This window comes from Hemicordylus capensis, chromosome 2 (assembly GCF_027244095.1).
Source record: "Hemicordylus capensis ecotype Gifberg chromosome 2, rHemCap1.1.pri, whole genome shotgun sequence".
NCBI classification, from domain to species: domain Eukaryota; kingdom Metazoa; phylum Chordata; class Lepidosauria; order Squamata; family Cordylidae; genus Hemicordylus; species Hemicordylus capensis.
In genome coordinates this window covers 12,846,065-12,864,758 of record NC_069658.1, presented here as the reverse complement: position 1 = coordinate 12,864,758, position 18,694 = coordinate 12,846,065, and the positions used below count along the sequence as shown (strand labels likewise).

At 46.1% G+C, this 18,694-nt stretch overlaps 1 protein-coding gene across 12 annotated transcripts; it reads right to left on the bottom strand.

The window, feature by feature from the left end:
- Positions 1 to 3,747: 3,747 nt before the first annotated feature.
- On the bottom strand, positions 3,748 to 18,213 carry LOC128341900 (uncharacterized). Of its 12 annotated transcripts, none has more exons than XR_008314647.1 (5): positions 17,522 to 18,213; positions 17,330 to 17,410; positions 10,664 to 10,829; positions 5,712 to 5,834; positions 3,748 to 4,073 (listed from the first exon to the last, which is right to left on the bottom strand). XR_008314647.1 is itself a non-coding variant. In XM_053288548.1 (5 exons), the coding sequence occupies exons 1-5, from the start codon at positions 17,855 to 17,857 to the stop codon at positions 3,975 to 3,977; spliced, it is 651 nt and encodes a 216-aa protein (XP_053144523.1). In that variant the 5' UTR covers positions 17,858 to 18,213; the 3' UTR covers positions 3,748 to 3,974. The 12 variants fall into 12 exon arrangements, 3 of the variants coding, with proteins under 3 accessions (XP_053144523.1, XP_053144522.1, XP_053144524.1); XR_008314649.1 differs by having other exon boundaries at positions 5,712 to 5,783; XR_008314646.1 differs by having other exon boundaries at positions 10,664 to 10,742.
- Positions 18,214 to 18,694: the final 481 nt, after the last annotated feature.

Genomic DNA, 18,694 nt, shown 5'->3' with positions numbered 1-18,694 from the left:
GAGACAGGGGGTTAAAAACTATGCTTCTCAGTTTGCACATCACCTGAGACTCAGGTCCTATCCAGTCAACATATGTATTGGATGACACTCTAACAGTGTGCATGTGCTTCTAACGAAAGCATGTGCTAGCCACACACGGGCGCTTTGTGCAGGAGTGCAACATTTTTCACTGAGCCTCCCTTGCTCCAGAAGTGCTCTTTGACTCACACAAACATGTCCTTAAGAACTGCACAACCCTTAGGGCTGTGTTTCCACTGTCAAAAAAGCACTTCTGGAACTGGGGGAGCATGGAAAATATAGTTGCTTGGAGTGAGGAAGAGGAAACAAGCACCCAGCCGACAAATGAAGCATCGGCTGGATGTGGATGGGTATGAGGGAGTGCCCTGGGGGAAGGGTGGAGGAGTGCTCTGGTGACCCCAAGCCCCATTGGCCCAGGAGTATTTGTCCCCACTTTACCAGTGGTGGCCATATCGGTGCCTGTGCAGGGCTACTGGGGCGCATGTGCTTGTGTTAGAAGCCTGTGTGCACCATTAGTCAGAATGTCAACCTAGCCACTATATAAAGTCAGGGATTCCCAACCTTGGTCCTCTATATGTTGCTGAACTACGACTCCCATCATCCCCGGCCACAACAGATTTTAGCTGGAGATAAGGAGAGTTGTAGTTCAGCAACATCTGGAGGACCACAGGTTAGGAACCCCTATATTAAGGGAACACAAACGTGTGTTGCTGCAGGGTGCATTGGCACATCATGCTGACCCCCTGTGGCAATACACTTTTGTTTGGCAGCCGGACGGTGGATATTTCTGGGAGCGCATAGAGGGGGCACACCGGGGATGCATTCTGCGGGTTTCATTTGGGGGGCAGGTTTGAAGAAATGCAAAGCACTGCCTGCTCATTCTATGCAAGGACCACTGCTTCAGATGCTGTGAGGAGGGGAGTCCATTGACCAGGGCAGAGTTGGGAGGAGGGGGCAGTGAATCTGTGGTGGGAGTGGAGGGCTCTGTTTGCTCAGCAGTATCCTTCAAGTGACCATTGCTTTCCTTTACCCTTTCAATGTCCATAACACCTAAAAGTGGGGATAGCATGGGATGAAGGGGTAGGGGTGGGCCCATAAGCAGTTCAAAAAAGTTCAAAAAAGATAGGTTACTGCAAGCTCTTGGAAGCTTCGGGAGTGTGGGGGCAGCTGCTGCCCATTAGGAAGCTGCAAGGTTCTGGGCTGTCCAAACAAAATGCAGTGGGTTGATTGCATGCTTGAGAACTGCTGTGGCGAGTATGCAAAGAAGTGAGGGAGCACTCTCCTCCTTGACACGCCTTCTGTAGGAAGACTGTTCCCTGGACAGGAGGTGGGTACTGCCAGGGCAAGGCAATGCCTGGAAATCCACAGGAGCCATTTCAGAGTGGGATGACCAGCAGTTCATGGGCAGCTCCAGAATGTCTAGACAGACCTTCGACTTCCTTGCTGGGGAAATGGAGCCAAACCTCCATCGTCAGGATGCATCCATATGCCGTGCGGCGCCATTGAGTAAGCACCTTGCCATCATGATGTCCAAGTTGGCCAGCTCAAACTACCTGACACTCAGCAATCTGTTGGCAGTTAGCACCTCTGCCATGCAAACCTTTTCCAAGAGGTAGTTAATCTTTTGAATGAGCTGCTCCTTGAGGACGTGATCTGGGTGGGGAACCCGTGGGTGATGGCAGGGTTCTGCAGAAGGGTTTTCCTGCCATCATTGGTTGTATAGACAGGACACACTTGGAGATTCTAGAGTGCCCGCCCTACTGCCACAATAGGCACTACAGCTGCAATCACTACTACAGCATGGCCCTGCAAGGTGTAGGTGGTTCCCTGGGTGGGAAACCACTGGGTGATTCATGGATGTCTACGCTGAGGTGTCCAGGGGAAGCCATGGCAGATCAATCTTCTGGATCTCTCCTACTGCATCAGAACTTCAGGCCAGGATCTGGATAAATGCACAAGGCTGCTGGGGGCCTCCTTGTGAAGCCTGTGATATTTGGGGACCAGGGATACAACTTTCAGAAGTGGCTAACCCCCTACCATGCACCTTGGAGCACCTTAGAGAGGAACTTTAACTTCCGGCACAGCAGTGTATGAATGGTGGTAGAGCAGGCTTCTGGTAGACAGAAGGCCCACTTAGGAACATAGGAAGCTGTCATATACTGAGTCAGACCATTGGTCTATCTAGCTCAGTATTGCCTTCACAGACTGGCAGTGGCTTCTCCAAGGCTGCAGGCAGGAATCTCTTTCAACCCTATCTTGGAGAAGCCAGGGAGGGAACTTGAAACCTTCTGCTCTTCCCAGAGTGGCTCCATCCCCTGAGGGGAATATCTCACAGTGCTCACACTTCTAGTCTCCCTTTCATATGCAACCAGGGCAGACTCTGCTTAGCTAAGGGGACAAGTAATGCTTGCTATCACAAGACCAGCTCTCCTCCCATAATGCCCTATACACCTTGCTGGATGTGGAGGAGGATCTGGTCCCACTAGAACTGGTCCTGCTGTTGGACCACCCTGAGCTACCAGCCCCTCCTGCAAGCGGGATGCAGTGCCTGTCCCCGCTCCACCAGAGAGGATCCACAAGAGAGGATCCAGAGCAATAGCAAGGAGGTGCAGGCAGTAAGAGCAGCTTTCGTAACATACGCATGGGAGCATCTTCCACTGGCCCAACAGCAAGGCAGGCAGGTGCATGGTGTTAGGCACACTGCTCTTAATCAGAAGGCTGGATGTTGCCACCGAGTGCAGCTGTGGTCCCATAAACAATCAATATAGGATACACCTGGGGTGGCCACACTCATTGCAACCCTTCAATGACCGAAGAGAAAAAGTGTTCACATTTTGCCACAACAGTGTGTGGTGTGTCCAGAGGTGTAGCTAGGGGAGAGGGGGCCCATGTTCACCTTTTCTCCGGCGGCCCCTTGAAGTGAGGGAGATAATGGAGAAAATAGGGAGGACTGGAGCTGGATGGCACCCCAGGAGCTCAGGGGCCTGGATTCTTTGAACCCATCCACTCAATTATAGCTACACCCCTGGGTGTGCCTATGTCAATGCTACCTGCCCATTATGTATCCAGCATGTATGGAGGAATTTGGGGGTGGGGGTGGGAGTTTTGTGCCAGATACAAATCTTTGCTTCTCCTCTATTGACATTGTACTGTAGAGTTGCCACGAGGGCTTGGATAGGGGGAGTCCGAATTGGTACTGGGAAGAGGTCAACTGCTTTATGGAGCATATCTGGGAATAAGGTAGGAGGACATGGACTGGGTGGTACAGGAGGAATGCCTTATTTCTGGGGACCATGGGCAATCAATGGCCTTGTACTGACGGCAGAAGCAGAACTCATCAGGAGCACAGGTAGCAGCAGGTGTGGAGAAAAGTCCTGTGATCTGTCCATACTCAGTTAAATTGGGAAGAGAGGGACCCATTCCTCCCTTCATCCTCTTTCCTTCCTAAGAAAACCTTTCCCCTTTTTGCAAGCTCATACAGAATGGGTGATTGTGTGTGTCACGTAGAGTGGGGAGGCCCCAGCAAGCATAGGTGGGGTTTCCAGGTACAGTCAGTCTATCTCTGAACAGTGAAAGTGGAAAGAGGGGGGCCCAATCCTCTCTTCCCAAGGGGAGGGGGAGAAGGAAGAGCCCCCAAGTCCTTTTCTTCCCAAGTAGGGAAGATAGTTTTTTTTCCCCCCAGGGAGATTAAAAGAGGACCCCCGCAAGAGGAATGCAAGGATCCTCATATCATTCATACCATTTTCCTTGCTGTTTATTGATAACCATGGCCACCAGGCCAGGAAGTTGATTCTCCCTAGGGAGAGTCCCCTGGCTGCTCTCAGCTGCCATCAAATGGTGGGATATGCTTCAGCACAGGGATCGCCAAAGTTGGGAGGCAGAATCCCCACCATAGTCCTTTCCAATGCTGCGATCTCAAAGTAAGTGCAGAAATCCGCCCCCCACCCGCCACTTCTCTAACATTTTGATGCATAGAAGGTGAGTCCCTCCTCCTGGCCAAAGGTGGGGTCCACATGGCTTTGCAAGGCGCCACCTTTCCTGGCAGGTAACATCTCCTAGAAAAAACATTGGATATTTATTTACTTACTTACTTACTTATTTATAATATTTTAATACCGCATGATAGATAAATCTCTATTTGAAGAGATCCGCCCTGGGCTCCAAAAGCAGCTATCTGGTTGTGTCATGGGATACATTTTTCTAGTGCACTGCACTTTCTACCACCCAGCCAGCCAACAACCCACCCACCTCTAGCCCCAAGTGCTCAGTTGCCATTCTGCATGTACCCCCCAGTAACCTGCTGCCATCTTGAAGTGCCACTTGCCATTCTGGGGTACCCATAATTGTGCTTCTTCATGACTGTGTGGCTTGGAAGCTCCTGCAAAGACAGTGGTGCAAGTGATGTGAGGAAGGGGTTAAAATGTCTTTGATTTCCTGTAGTTGGCCATCAAGGCCAAGAAGGCACGGTCATGCTGGGAATGGCCCCTCAAGGATCGGGCCCAGTGCTAGCCACTTTACTAACGTCCTGACACCTTGCCCACAGTCTGGTGACATGAGCAGACCACAGCTTGCTGGGATTTGGCCTCGATGGGTCAGGAAGAGGGAGGGGTTCCTCTGTCCACAAGCTGATATTCTGTGGGACGATTCCTGGCTTCAAGAATTAACCTCGGGTTCGTCAACCTGAGGCTTTACATTATGTCTGAAGGAGGCCTCCGTCTGTGGTAACGTTTAAAGCAGGAGTTGTTGAATTACAATTTCCATCATCTCAGGGATTATGGGAGTTGTAATCCAACCACTTATGGGGATTCAAGGCCAAGAACCCCTGCTTTCAAAGCCGAGAACACTTGGAATTGACTTAGACGCAAACCAGTCACCAGTGAAGCTGCCACAGAATAGATGTCACACTCCTTTGGGCTTGCAGCCTTGGAGCAGCTTTCTGGAGTCCCACTGAAGCTTCTTAATCATCTTAGCCCTACATACTGTGCATGTCAATCTAGCTGGGTTCGGCCTAAACACATGGGGTGGAAGATGGGACCATGCCAGCTAGCTACGCCCCAGTCAACATTCTCCTAGCCCTGCCCATGTGGACCATGAGTGCAACATTTGCCTGTGCTTTTTTAAAAAATATGCTACCAGCTTTCTTTGACAAGCTTCTTGTGCACTGAACATAATGTGTGAACTAGTGGTAGTCCCCTACTGCCTGGGCAAACAGGCACTTTTCAAAGTGGTGGTCATGTTGTATCACGGTTTCCCAAGCCTGTGGTCCTCTAGACGTTGCTGAACTACAACTCATATCATTCCCAGCCACCATTTATTGTTCAGCAATATCTAGATGACCACGGGTTGGGAACACCTAGGTTATATTATTTAGCAAGGAGAAAGCAACTGCCCCCCCCTTTGGACAGGAAGTCATCTTTTCATTTCCTCTTGTTATGTTTGCTGTGGCTGAGATGATGCACGGTGTTCCGGAGGCATGACCCTGTGCCCTGGGGCTGCTGCAGATCTCGACGGCAGCCCCAATGCTGTTCAGAAAAGGCACAAGCAGCGCTTCTACGTTTTCTCCCATTTGTGACAATGGGAGAAACTGCAGGAATGCTGTTTGCAGCACAACCACACATTCTTAATAGCTTTGAGGATGCCTTCCAAGTTTGCAGCAGCCCCGGGATACAGCTTTACAGCATTGCCTAACTTACCTTTTTCGTTTCAATGGGTCTGCTTTGACTAGTTTTCCTCACCATGTCAGCCAGCGTGTTCTGTTGCAGTCCCTTTAACATAAGATCCCAGTACGAGGTGGTGTTTTAGCTAAAAGCAGCTTGCTACAGGCAGCAGATCAGAGGTGAAGGTTGAGATAAAGTAATTGAAAATTTATAATTCCCTCTTAGGGCTACCTAGCAATTAAATTCATTTTTCCTCTAGGGAAAAAGTTAGGTCCTTTCAGGTAACTTTATCCTCTTCTTGAAGAACATGAGTTCCTGATAACTGTCCTGCTTTAAACTGTTTTATTATTATTCTAACTGCCGTGTTAAAGACAAGAGAAATTAACACATATTTTTTACACTCTAGGATCATAGTCAAGAAAGATTCATGGAACAAGGCCTCTGTGTGACAGAAAGTGGAAATTGTCATGGAACTTGATGAAATGAAGACATTTTTTGGTGGCAGAGAAAAACTGAAATGAACCTTGGGGTTTCTATAAGTCCCAGCCTCTCTAAAGTGGGCAATTCCTTTTATTTATTTTTTTAAAGACAGACTTTGCAAACAGAAAGCAAATTCTTGGTTCTTCTTACTGTAGTCCAGTGCCTGTCTGTCAATGCAGGAGGCCCTCATTATCACATGGGGTCCCAGCACCCACAGTTTTACGCATCCACAGTCAGGCAATGGAGACCCGACCATCTTATACACGCTCCAAAAAAATAGTAGGAATTCGCCTATCTGTGGTTCCTATGTAGTCAGAAATGACCTCTGAATTAATATCTGGCTACCTTTTTGCTGAAAGGTGGCATTTTGTGGCTCTTAGTTTTAAAAAAAAAAAATCCCCACAATTTTTTTTGCAGAAAATAGCTGAAATTGGGAGTTGGGGTGAATTGTTGGACAGCTGGAGACTTGCAGAGCATGGTACAGCACTTTATTTCTCTTATTTCTGCTATTTTTACCTCCATGTTTTTTCACCTCCAGAAACCTAACCCCCAAGTTCCCATTGCCTCAAGGTCTCATTATCTGTGGTTCCGTTATCTGCGGTGGTAGGCAAGAACAGAACACCTGTGGATTAGGGATGTGCAAAAAATTTCGGGCACAGATCGATCTGTGCCCGAAATGAGCAATTTTGGGTGATTCGGGGCTGAACCAAATCACCCCCAATGTCCCCCGATATTTTTCGGGGCTGAGCCAAATCACCCAAATTTCGGGGCTGAAAAATTCGGGTGATTTGGCTCATGGCCGATTTTGGGGGATTTTTTGAAGTTTTAGTGACTTTGGGGCAGTTCGGGGGCATAGAATGGGATCTGGGCAAAAAGAGTGGGGTGGGGTGGTAGTGCCTAATGGGTGCAGGCTACCACCCCAATTTCAGGGGGATTGGGCAAAGGGCTGATTTTTGGGGCATTTCTGAAGTTTTCATATCTTTGGGGCAGATTGGGGCAGAAAGTGGGGCCTGGGGCAGAAGAATGGGGTGGGGTGGTAGTGCCTAATGGGTGGAGGCTACCACCCCAATTTAAGGGGGATTGGACAAAGGGGTGATTTTTGGGGAATTTTTGAAGTTTTTGTGTCTTTGGGGCAGTTTGGGGGCAGAAAGTGTATCTGCCCCCAAAGGGTGGGGTGGAGTGGTAGTTCCTAATGGGTGGCAGCTAACACCCCAATTTCAGGGGGATTGGGCAGAGGGCTGATTTTTTGGGAATTTTTGAAGTTTTGGTGTCTTTGGGGCAGATTGGGGGCAGAAAGTGGATCTGCCCCAAAAGAGTGGGGTGGGCTGGTAGATAGTGCCTAATGGGTGGAGGCTACCACCCATCCCCAATTTCAGAGTGATTGGCCAGAGGGCTGGATTTTGTTGATTTTCTGAGGTTTTTCTTCATAAAGTGCTTTGTGGTAGATTGATTCATTCATCATATTCATAGTAAATACAAGTGTGAAAAAGTTAAAGTGGGGTCATGAGAGTTCTTTAATTGAAAAAAATCTCATTTGCTATCATTGAATGAGAATTCACACCTCAGAAAATAAGGGAATAACATACCTTCAGAAAAACCTCTGAGGTGTGAATTCTCATTCAATGATAGCAAATGAGATTTTTTTCAAGTAAAGAACTCTCATGACCCCACTTTCACTTTTTTCACACTCTCACTTACTATGAATATTGAATGAATCAATCTACCACACTGCACTTTATGAAGAAAAACCTCAGAAATTCACCAAAATCCAGCCCTCTGGCCAATCACTCTGAAATTGGGGACGGGTGGTAGCCTCCACCCATTAGGCACTATCTACCAGCCCACCCCACTCTTTTGGGGCAGGTCCACTTTCTGCCCCCAATCTGCCCCAAAGACACCAAAACTTCAAAAATTCCCAAAAAATCAGCCCTCTGACCAATCCCCCTGAAATTGGGGTGTTAGCTGCCACCCATTAGGAACTACCACTCCACCCCACCCTTTTGGGGCAGATACACTTTCTGCCCCCAAACTGCCCCAAAGACACAAAAACTTCAAAAGTTCCCAAAAAATCACCCCTTTGTCCAATCCCCCTTAAATTGGGGTGGTAGCCTCCACCCATTAGGCACTACCACCCCACCCCACTCTTCTGCCCCAGGCCCCACTTTCTGCCCCAATCTGCCCCAAAGACATGAAAACTTCAGAAATTCCCCAAAAATCACCCCTTTGCCCAATCCCCCTGATATTGGGGTGGTAGTCTGCAGCCATTAGGCACTACCACCCCACCCCAATATTTTTGCCCAGATCCCATTCTATGCCCCTGAACTGCCCCAAAGTCACTAAAACTTCAAATATTCACCAAAAATCAGCCCTTTGCCCAATCCCCCTGAAATAGGGGTGGTAGCTTCCACCCATTGGGCACTACCACCCCACCCCAAAATTTTGCCCCTGGGCCCTTTCCCCCAAAATCGATTCAGATTCAGATTCGGGTTAAATCCGAATCTGAACCGAATCAAGGGTGATTCGGGTGGCCCATATTCGTGCACAAAACAGAACAGGGGTGATTCAGTTCGGGTCCTGAACTGAATCACCGAAAATCCGAATTGCACACCCCTACTGTGGATAACCAGGGCCACCTGTAGTGTCTCCAAATAAGACATTTAAGCTTGGTTGGCATGAGATGTCACACATGCTTTGTGATGGATGTGCTGACTGACACAAAACTGCCAAGCTTCTAACAGTAAGAAAGGGAATTGATTGTGGACTGCAAAATGCTCTTAGGGTCCAGTGGAGCAAACATGGAGCCCCTTTAAAAAACTAAATAAAATATTTCTGTACCACCCCAAACTTGCAATAATCTGAGTGGTTTATAATAAATACATACAGCACAATAATTACAGCATAATAAAACAACAATTAAACATCAAGACCATTTTAAAATCACATTATTCCACAAGCGTGCACCAATCAGCTAGGATTAAGTGGGGGGGATTCATCCAGCCTCCCTCTCCCCCTCTACAACAATATACACACATTCCAAAAGATGAACCAGGGTTGTGTCAAGTCATTGATGGCTCCACAGGGAGCTGCTAGTGCTTGACCTCAAGCCGGTTTGCCATCCAACTGGTCCAGGCCCAGTTCAGCTTGAGGGCGAGCCAAACCTCCCCCACTCCCGCCTGGCTGGCTTGGGGCCAGTTTGGGGGTTCTAATGTAAAAAAAAACTTTTAAGCACTCACCACCTCCTTTGGGGGCAATGCCATGGCCATGGGGGAGTATCTCCGGTGGTTCCCCCTGCCTGCCTCCCTCTGGTCTCTGATTTCAGCCAGTTCTGGGCCTCTTTGTGCTGGCAGCAGCCATCTTGGAGGCTGCCGCACATGCACACTGGCCGTCTGCATGACCGGTTCTGGCCATTATAAGGGTGGGGCTGCAGTGCGGCAGAGACCATGCAAACCCCACCGCCCCTCACCATGCTGCACTTGGGAGCTGCCATGGTGGTGCAGGGAGGAAGGCTTCAGAGCCCAGTTGCCAGAATTCCTGGCTTGAGACCTATGACAGCTCATGATATGAGAGAGCAAAATGTGCAATGTTATAGGCAATATGTGCAATGTGCAATGTGATATATTTGTATACCGCCCAGAGATGAAAGTTTGGGGCGGTGTACAAATTTGATTAATAAAAATAAATCAATCAATAAATAAAAAATAGGCATAGTGGGGTGTGTGGGTGTGGGTGTTCTTCATTTGGATACAAATTTACAAATTGGATACTTGGTGGGGAAGGTTGGATCTTAAAAATGTGGAATTTAATTTTTCAAAAGGTTTTTACCGAACCCTCACGACTATGGGACAAAACTGAAAATGCACAGAGTTTACTTTGAACTGAGCCATCTAGTGCACCCAGTTTGAGTGCAGAAAAGCCATAACATGAGCTTGCATGTTTTGTATATTGAAACCCTCTTAATTGTAAAAGCTGCCATCCTGTTCCAGGCTGGACCTAACTGGTGTGTTCTGGCCAAGCTCAGCAGGAGCCAACAGAGGACAAAGTTAATACAGAGTGACAGCAATTATTACAATACTGGTCACAATGGTAAACCTAATCCAGGTGGTTCCAACCTGTGGTACCCCAGATGTTGAAGGGGTACCCCCTTGCTGAAGAACAATCCCATAATCCCTAACCACAATAAACTGTAGATGAGAATGATGGGAGTTGTAGTTCAGCAACATCTGGAGTACCACAGATTGGGAATCCCTGACTTAACCAATAAAGAAGGCAAGGGGAAAATGTCTGTTCAGGATGTTTTCCCTTTTCTATAGCAGCCCCCCAAAATTGCTGCAAGGGTGTGTGTGTATTGGATGGAAGGGCTTACAAAAATTGCCCTCCATTCACTCAGCCATCTAAGTGCCATTGTCAACCATTCAGGATTATCCCATTGCTGTACTGAGAGAGGTTTTTTAAAAAGATATATCTGTATATCTGAAAGTGCTTATGGTTTCACCTTGAGGAAGTCTCACCTTCTGTTGGACTTGTCCAGTGTCTGGGAGGAAGCAGGCTTGCTGATTTCTCTTCCTGTCCCTCTAGGGATGGAAAGCACTGAACAAGAAGGCATTTTGGAAATGAAGTATATATTTCAAATTAGGAGGATCTAGATCCCTGTTGGGTTTCACAGCTTACTTTTCCCTAGATAGACAGATAATGCATTCTGATATCCGCAATGCTATGGTCAATTCACATGTTACAAAAGTCCTGCATAGAAGTTACTTCCATCAAGTAATTAACATGAAGTTCATTTATAAAAATACTACTCGGCATCTATCTATCTATCTATCTATCTATCTATCTATCTATCTATCTATCTAAGCACTAGGAAGAAAAAGAGAAACGAGAATAACAAGAGAAGAATATATGCGAATGCTTTTACATGTACTTACATTTAAAATGAAGGCTAAGGATTTTTAAAGAATGGAAAGGTCGGTTTTAAGGAAGGATTAGAAATGAATGGGGTTGGAAGATTGGAAGTGGGCTGGAGAGGTTGGTGCCACTGGGTTACCCTGGGAGGAATTCCAGGCATAAGGAGCTGCCGGGGGAAATGAAGAGTAGCTCTAGGTCTATATTAGTACGTTTCTTATAAGTGTGGTTTTTACCTTATGTTTCAGGAAGTATTTCTTTAGGTTTAATCCTGAGTATATTCCCTAAACTCCACCAGGAGGTTTTACAGACAGAGCTTTCTCCCTGAATCCACTCCTGATTGGAGTGTGCCAGTCCACATATTTGCTGGATTTAACCCAACCTCCCTCCAAAGGGAGGCTGCGAATTCTGGCTTAGCCCTAGTTATGTCCAAGGTAAAAAAAAAATCCTCGATTTCCAGCAGCTTTTGGGGGGAAACGGAGCTTCTGCTTTCTCCGAAGGTGTTGATGGAGGTGCTGATGGCTATGCAAATGGTCCATCTAATCCCTTGAATTAAAATGCCTTTAATATGCTGCGAAACATATTCACTCTTCAGATACCCCGAAACCTAGAGCCATGTGTGAAAAACCTCCAGGTGTTAGAAGCTGAATTAGGTAGGATCACAACTGACAGAGAAAAAGGGGATGGCGCAGAGAGAAATCCTCCTCCCATTTCAGCACTTCTGTCTTCAATATTTTTACACTGAGTTTTCACTCCACTAAACCAAGCTGGCAACTGGCAAAGATCACACACGTAAAGATGTCTTAATCTTAAATATAATTAGATATAATACCACACGCGGTGCTGTATGATTAGTAAAATATATGATCATTAGTTATTAGATTAATGTGTCTACTTGTGTAACGGGAAGCCATTTGCAGGCAGAAATGAAATAGCTCAATTTGCTGTAATTGACTGATCTCCCATAGAGATTACGGGTGCATTTGCAACTTCAATAGATGTTTCCATCAGCTATTATAAGTGTGAAGGAGCCAGACACTACCTTCCTGGGGGAACTGCAGAAACGGGTGGCAGGGCCTATAGCAGTGGTGTGCAAAACGGTTTCTGAGACAATGATCCACCAACCAGACTGAGGGTTGATACGATAGCACACCATTGTTTTATTACATGGGGAAATATGACCATAAATTGCATTTTTGGAGGGGTGCCCAACAGAGGCCATTTTGTTTGGTTTTAAAATCAACATTACTCTTTTGTGCTTTGTTCTCCAGTTGTAGTCCAGATCTTCCAGGCTTCTCCCAGGAAAGTCTTGCAAAGTGGAAATCTGCTATCTCAACCACCAAAATCCAAGCTTGCCACCAATGGTGAGACCCAGTCCCACTACTTTTAAAACTCTAGGGTCTCGGCAGGGATGCAAAGCCCTTTGCCTTCTAAATGGAAATAATAATATACTTCTCTTGCTTTTCCAGCTGTTTGCTACATAATTGAATATCAGAGTACAACTGGTTTTATTACCATTCTTCCTGACTTCTGTTATAAGGAGCGTCCTCCACCATTTGTGGTTGACAATCCAGACTGCTCTTCTGGGTGACTCACCAAATGAGGTCCAATCTTTGTAGGATTAGAGAACCACCCTTGACTTCTTGTAACAGACCAAACCCCCCAAATTATAGCATCTATTTGAGTGAGGTGGGTGGCTGCTATTTTATTATTATTTATTTATTTAACACATTTGTATACCGCCCAAAACACAAGTCCCTGGGAGGTTTACAACAAAACAATATAAACAACAAATAAAAAGGTTAAAACATTACAATTTAAAATTTAAAACATTAAAACTATTTAAAAAAATTAAAACAATATCTAATTAAAAGCCTGGGTGAACAAATGCACATTGACTGCCTTTTTAAAAGTTGTAAGAGATGGGGAGGCTCTTATTTCAGCAGGAAGCATGTTCCAAAGCCTTGGGGCAGCAATGGAGAAGGCCAGTCCTTGAGTAGCAACAAGATGAACCAGTGGCAGCTGCAGACAAACTTCTCCAAATGATCTCAATGGGAGGTGTGGTTCATAGCGAAGAAGACATTCTCTTAAATACCCCAGGCCCAAGCTGTTTAGGGCTTTAGAGGTTATAACCAAGACCTTGTATTTTGCCTCGAAACTTATTGACAACCAGTGTAGATCTTTCAAGATAGCAATGATATGGTCTCTCCGAGATGACCCACGACCAACCTGGCTGCCGCATTCTGGAACAACTGCAGTTTCTGTACTACATACAAAGGTAGCTCCACAGAGAGCACATTGCAGTAATCAAGTCTGGAGGTAACCAGCAGATGTACTACTGTTCTGAGGTCATTTATCTCAAGAAATGGACACAGCTGGTGTATCAGCCAAAGCTGATAAAAGGCACCTCTGGCCATTGCCTCAACCTGGGACACTTGGGAGAGGTTTGTGTCCAGAAGCACCCCCAGATTGCATACCTGTTCCTTCTGGGTAGGTGTGACCCTATCCAGAACAGGCAGATCAAAATCATCTCCCAAGTTCCGATCCTGCACCATAAGTACCTCCGTCTTATCTGGATTCAGTCTCAGTTTGTTATCCCTCATCCAGCCCATCACTGCCTTCAGGAAGGCATTTAGGGAGGTTATGCCTTCTCCTGATGATGTTGGCATGGAGAAAAAAATTGTGTGTCATCAGCATACTGATAACACACTGCACCAGATCTCCTGATGATCTCTCCCAGCAGTTTCATGTAGATGTTACACGACATCAGACACAATACGGAGCCCTGAGGGACACCATATCAAAGTTCAGTTTTTGAAGTCCAGCAGTCCTGGAGGGACACCATCTGAATCGGTCTGAGAGATAAGAGTGGAACCACTGCAAAGCAGTGCCTCCCACTCCCAACCCCCTCAGATGCTCCAGAAGGATACTATTGTTGATGGTATCGAAAGCTGTTGCGAGGTCCAAAAGGACCAACAGTCACACTTCCTTTGTCAATTCCCAATTGGGGATCATCCATCAGGCCGAACAAGGCAGTCTCCACCCCATAGCCCACCTGAAAGCCAGTCTGAAATGGATCTAGATAATCAGTTTCATCCAAGACTGCCTGGAGTTGGGAGGCCACCACCCTCTCAATTACCTTGTCCAACCATGGAAAGTTGGAGACAGGCCTATAGTTGCTCAACTCTGAGGAATCTAAGACAGGTCTCTTCAGAAATGGTCTAATAATTGCTTCCTTAAGGCAAGGAAGCATCCTGCCCACCCTCAGAGAAGCATTTATTATCTCTACTAGGCCTTCTACAACAACCTTCCTGCCAGATAGTATTAACCATGTTAGGCAAGGGTCAAGAGAACAGGTGGTAATGCTGCATCGCTCCAAGCAGCTTGTCCACATCCTCACGAGTCACAAACTGAAACTGATCCAGCCTGTCCACATAAGAGTCGCTGGACACCTCCAATACAGACGCTGCAGTAATTGTGGGGTCTAAATCCAAGTCGGCCCCAATATGAGAAATTTTATCCACAGAAAACTCATTAAATGCATCACAATGGGTAATAGATGGTTCCTAATTCTGATTCAAGGGAGGAGGGGCACTTACTAGTCCTCTCACAACTCTGAACAACTCCGCTGGATGTTGGGGAGAGTGTAGCTAAGGGGACTGCCGTAGAGAGCGTGGTGCTTTTGGTTAATCCATTCTTTGATCCAGGCCAGCTTTTGAATGATGCTTTAGTTACTTGTATTCCAGTCCTGGAGTAGAGGCGGGGCTAACAAACAGCCAGCAGCAAGAGCACTGAAGGCAGTCTGCACTTGCTTCTCTGTAAATAATATCTGTCTCATTAAAGCATTCGCATTCCTGATTCAACTCCACTGCCTCATCCTTGCATACCACAACCTTTCCCTCTGGATTCTACAGAGAGTACCTGCACTTTGGCACTACTCACTGCCATGACATTCCCCCAACCTCCTATCAACTTACTATTTTGGAAAAGAGGTGGAAGGAACAAGGGTTGATGGAATCAAGAGAAAGTGACTATAAAATGTGGTTGCTGCTATTTGTTTATACTTGCCAAGCATTAGCAAATCCAGGCACCCAACTTGGGTCTCTTCATCTGCATTGCGGATCTCTTCTACAGGAAGCTCCTCCTCCTAACTCCGACACACTCGGGGTGTCAGATGCCGGAGGAATGCTCGATTGAGCATCTCCTTTGAAGGCAAGATCCGCTAGGCCCTTAAATTATCCTCTGACACCTCATAACATGACGAGGTGGTGTTGGCACCCCACAACTCTTAAGTTTTCCCCCTTTTCTTAAATAGGTTTCCTTATGGTTTTTAATTTAGTTTTTTGTTTTGTTTTTTTTAGCCACAGCAAATAAGTGAGCCATTCAAATTGAAACGCTGGAATGAACTGAGCTGAACAATAAACTAAAAGATGCCTAGAGCAACTTGAGCAATAAACAGGTTTTTAATTTTTCCCCCACTTCCATCTCTCTGGTGTCTGTCTCTGATAGATGATGTGACAATGGAAGACTTCTCCATAAATTCTAAATTCTGAATACTAAATCAGTGAGCAAGAACCAAACTCGAGAAGACATCCCTTCTGCCGGCTCCTTTACTACTGCAGCTCCTCAACACAGATTAGAATACATCTCACACTACAGATAAATAAACAGACAGACAGATGGGAATATAAGGAGACAGGCAAAAATACATGCACGTTTCTTTCTGTCATATAGTTGGCCTAGTCTAACTCCATATGAGTTAAACTGGTGATATCTTTTGCAGACACACTATTATATTTCTCCAAATGTTGTGAAGAACTTACCAAATGATTACAATGCTAGGCATCCTTTCATTCTCTGCCATGGGACGTAGTGATGGCCATGAGCTTGGATGGTTTTAAAAGGGGCTTAGACAGATTCATGGTGGACAGCTAGGTGGACAGATTTGGCTTTTAAAACGCCAAATTCTGGTTTACGGCCCATTTGACTCACGGGTATACCCCTTAGGTTCTGGCAACCCTGGACAGGTCTATCAATGGCTACTAATCTGGTGGCTGTGGGCCACCTCCAGCCTCAGAGGCACGATGCCTCTCAATACCAGTTGCAAGGGAGCAACACCAGGAGAGAGGGCATGCACATACCTCTTGCCTGTGGGCTCCCCAGCAGCATCTGGTGGGCCACTCTGTGAAACAGGATGCTGGACTGAATGGGCCTTCGGCCTGATCCAGCAGGGCTCTTCTTATGTTCATCCTGACTAATGAAGCATCGATGCAACAGGAAAGGCACTGGTGCTTCTGAGAAGTTCCACTATCTCAATTCCACTGCTGGCTCAGCAGTGGGGACAAATTTTGAATATTTAGATACCTAAAGAAAATAAGTATCAACTAAAAGGACATTTTAAACATTTGTTTGTTTATTCTTTTCTGCCTTGGCTCTTCCAAAGTGCTCTGGTTGAGTACCAATAGCTTATGAGGGAGGGTGAAAATGAATAAAACCAGAATACCCAGTTATTTATTTATTTATTATGCTGGGGAAAGTTGAAGGAAAGAGAAGAAGAGGACGACCAGCAGCAAGGTAGATGGACCCGATAACGACAGCAATGAATGCACCACTGAGAGACCTTTAAGGCCAAGTTGAAGACAATATCATCCTGGAGAGAATCTATCTGTGTGGTCGTTAAGAGTAAACATCGACATCAATCAACACACACACACCACAAATGCATTTCATTACAGTTGAGCCCTGGACCTGAAAGGCCTACCCAAAAAGACTTTATCAGTCTATTTGTTTGTTTATTCATCTATTTATTTCATTTGTACCCTGCCCATCCTAAAATGGCTCAGGGCATTTCATAATAAAAAACAAAACCATTTAAAATATTAATATGAAATATAACATAAAAGCAGTTAAAATATTAATATTTAACCTAACTTAAAACTCAATTGACCTCACCATGTCATATCATTTGAGTGGATGTAGGTGTGTCGAATTGGCCTTGTGAATGGTTGAACACATGATTAGACGAGGACACCACACAATCAATAGGAAATTTTCACTGAAAAATGCAGTTAAACTAAGACTGTGATGCGTGAAGTAAACACCAATTTGTTTAATGGGACTTATCCAGGGGTGATTATGCATAGGACTGCAGCCATCATCAATTAGTCAAATTAATCAATCTTAAAAGTTTTAACTCATTAAAAAGTATCCCCAGTGAATGTGGCAGGAAATATTTAAAAGTTATTACATTATTTTTTAATACAAGTACTTACAAAAAACCAGAGGGTGAGTGGAGTAGGTGCCATCTTAGAACACGTTGTTCTTTCTCTCACACAACCATGAGAATGACTCTTCTAAGATGGGTAAAAAAGAAGAAGGGAAGTTAGCTAGTTAAAATTTATTTTGGTTGTAGACTAGAAGATAATACACAATATACCAGCACTTACAGCCAGAGGCACTCTTACCTCCAGACCTTGGGGCTCCGGTCTGTGGCCTCCAAGGTCCAGGGGGCCTCCAAATGGCTGAGGGGGCCCTCCTACAGCCACCCACACCTGCCCTGCCACTGTCCCGCATGCCGTACCTCTCCCCCCCATAATTAAAGCCACCATGTTCGCATCTGAGGGGTGGTGGCTGGGGCGGTTCACAGTGGGGGGGGGGCTCACGGCAGGGGGGCTCACGGTGGGGGCAGTCCAGGTGCCACAATTACCAAGGTGTGCCCCCGTCTGCAGTATTGTCCTAGATTTGGAGCTCATCAAAAAAACAGAAGGGACGGTAAGAAAGAAAAGAGGAAGGCCTAACATGTTTGAGTCAAGAGTCTTTTTCTTGGGGACAACTAGGCTAGCCCAGTTTCTTCAGAGGAACTGCCACAGGAGATTGCAGAGAACCTGTTTCATATTGATGTGATCCCAATCTTGTACTTCTGGGTTTGGAAATATGCATTTGGGTATCTCCTACTGCTTGGCTCAAATATGAGTCTCCAGGAGTGGAAGGGGAGGGAAGGAAGGTAGGCAGGTGGGAAGGGGGCTTGGGGGCTAAACAGAGGGGATTAAACTTAGTCATGTGTTATATTCTATCTAGTATCCTTTATCTTTTGTTTTAAAGTTTGTCCCAGTGGGGATCCTGTAGAGCAGGGTTTCTCAACGTGTGGGTCCCCAGATGTTATTAGACTTCAACTCCCATAATCCCCAGCCCCAGTGGCCTTTGGATGGGAATTATGGGAGTTGAAGTCCAATTATATCTGGGGACCCACACGTTGAGAATCCCTGCTGTAGAGTGTAGAGAGCGTGGGGAGTGGAGTCAAAAAGGAAAAGGGAGGCAAAGGAGAAGGAGAAAGGGCAGGTGTTTCTGAATAAACTCTTCGTTAAATCTGTAAAAGATTACTTGATGTTTGTGAGGGAAGCCGCTATAAAACAGCATGCTTATTATAAGAATTAGGAAACTGCCTTATACTGAGTCAGACCCTTGGTCCATCTAGCTCAGTATTGTCTACACTGACTGGCAGCAACTCTCCAAGGTTTCAGGCAGGGGTCTTTCCCAGCCCGACCTAGAGATGCTGCCAGGGCTTGAACCTGGGACCTTCTGCATGCAAACAGATGCTCTGCCACTAAGCTATGGCCCCATCCCTTAAGGGGAAATAT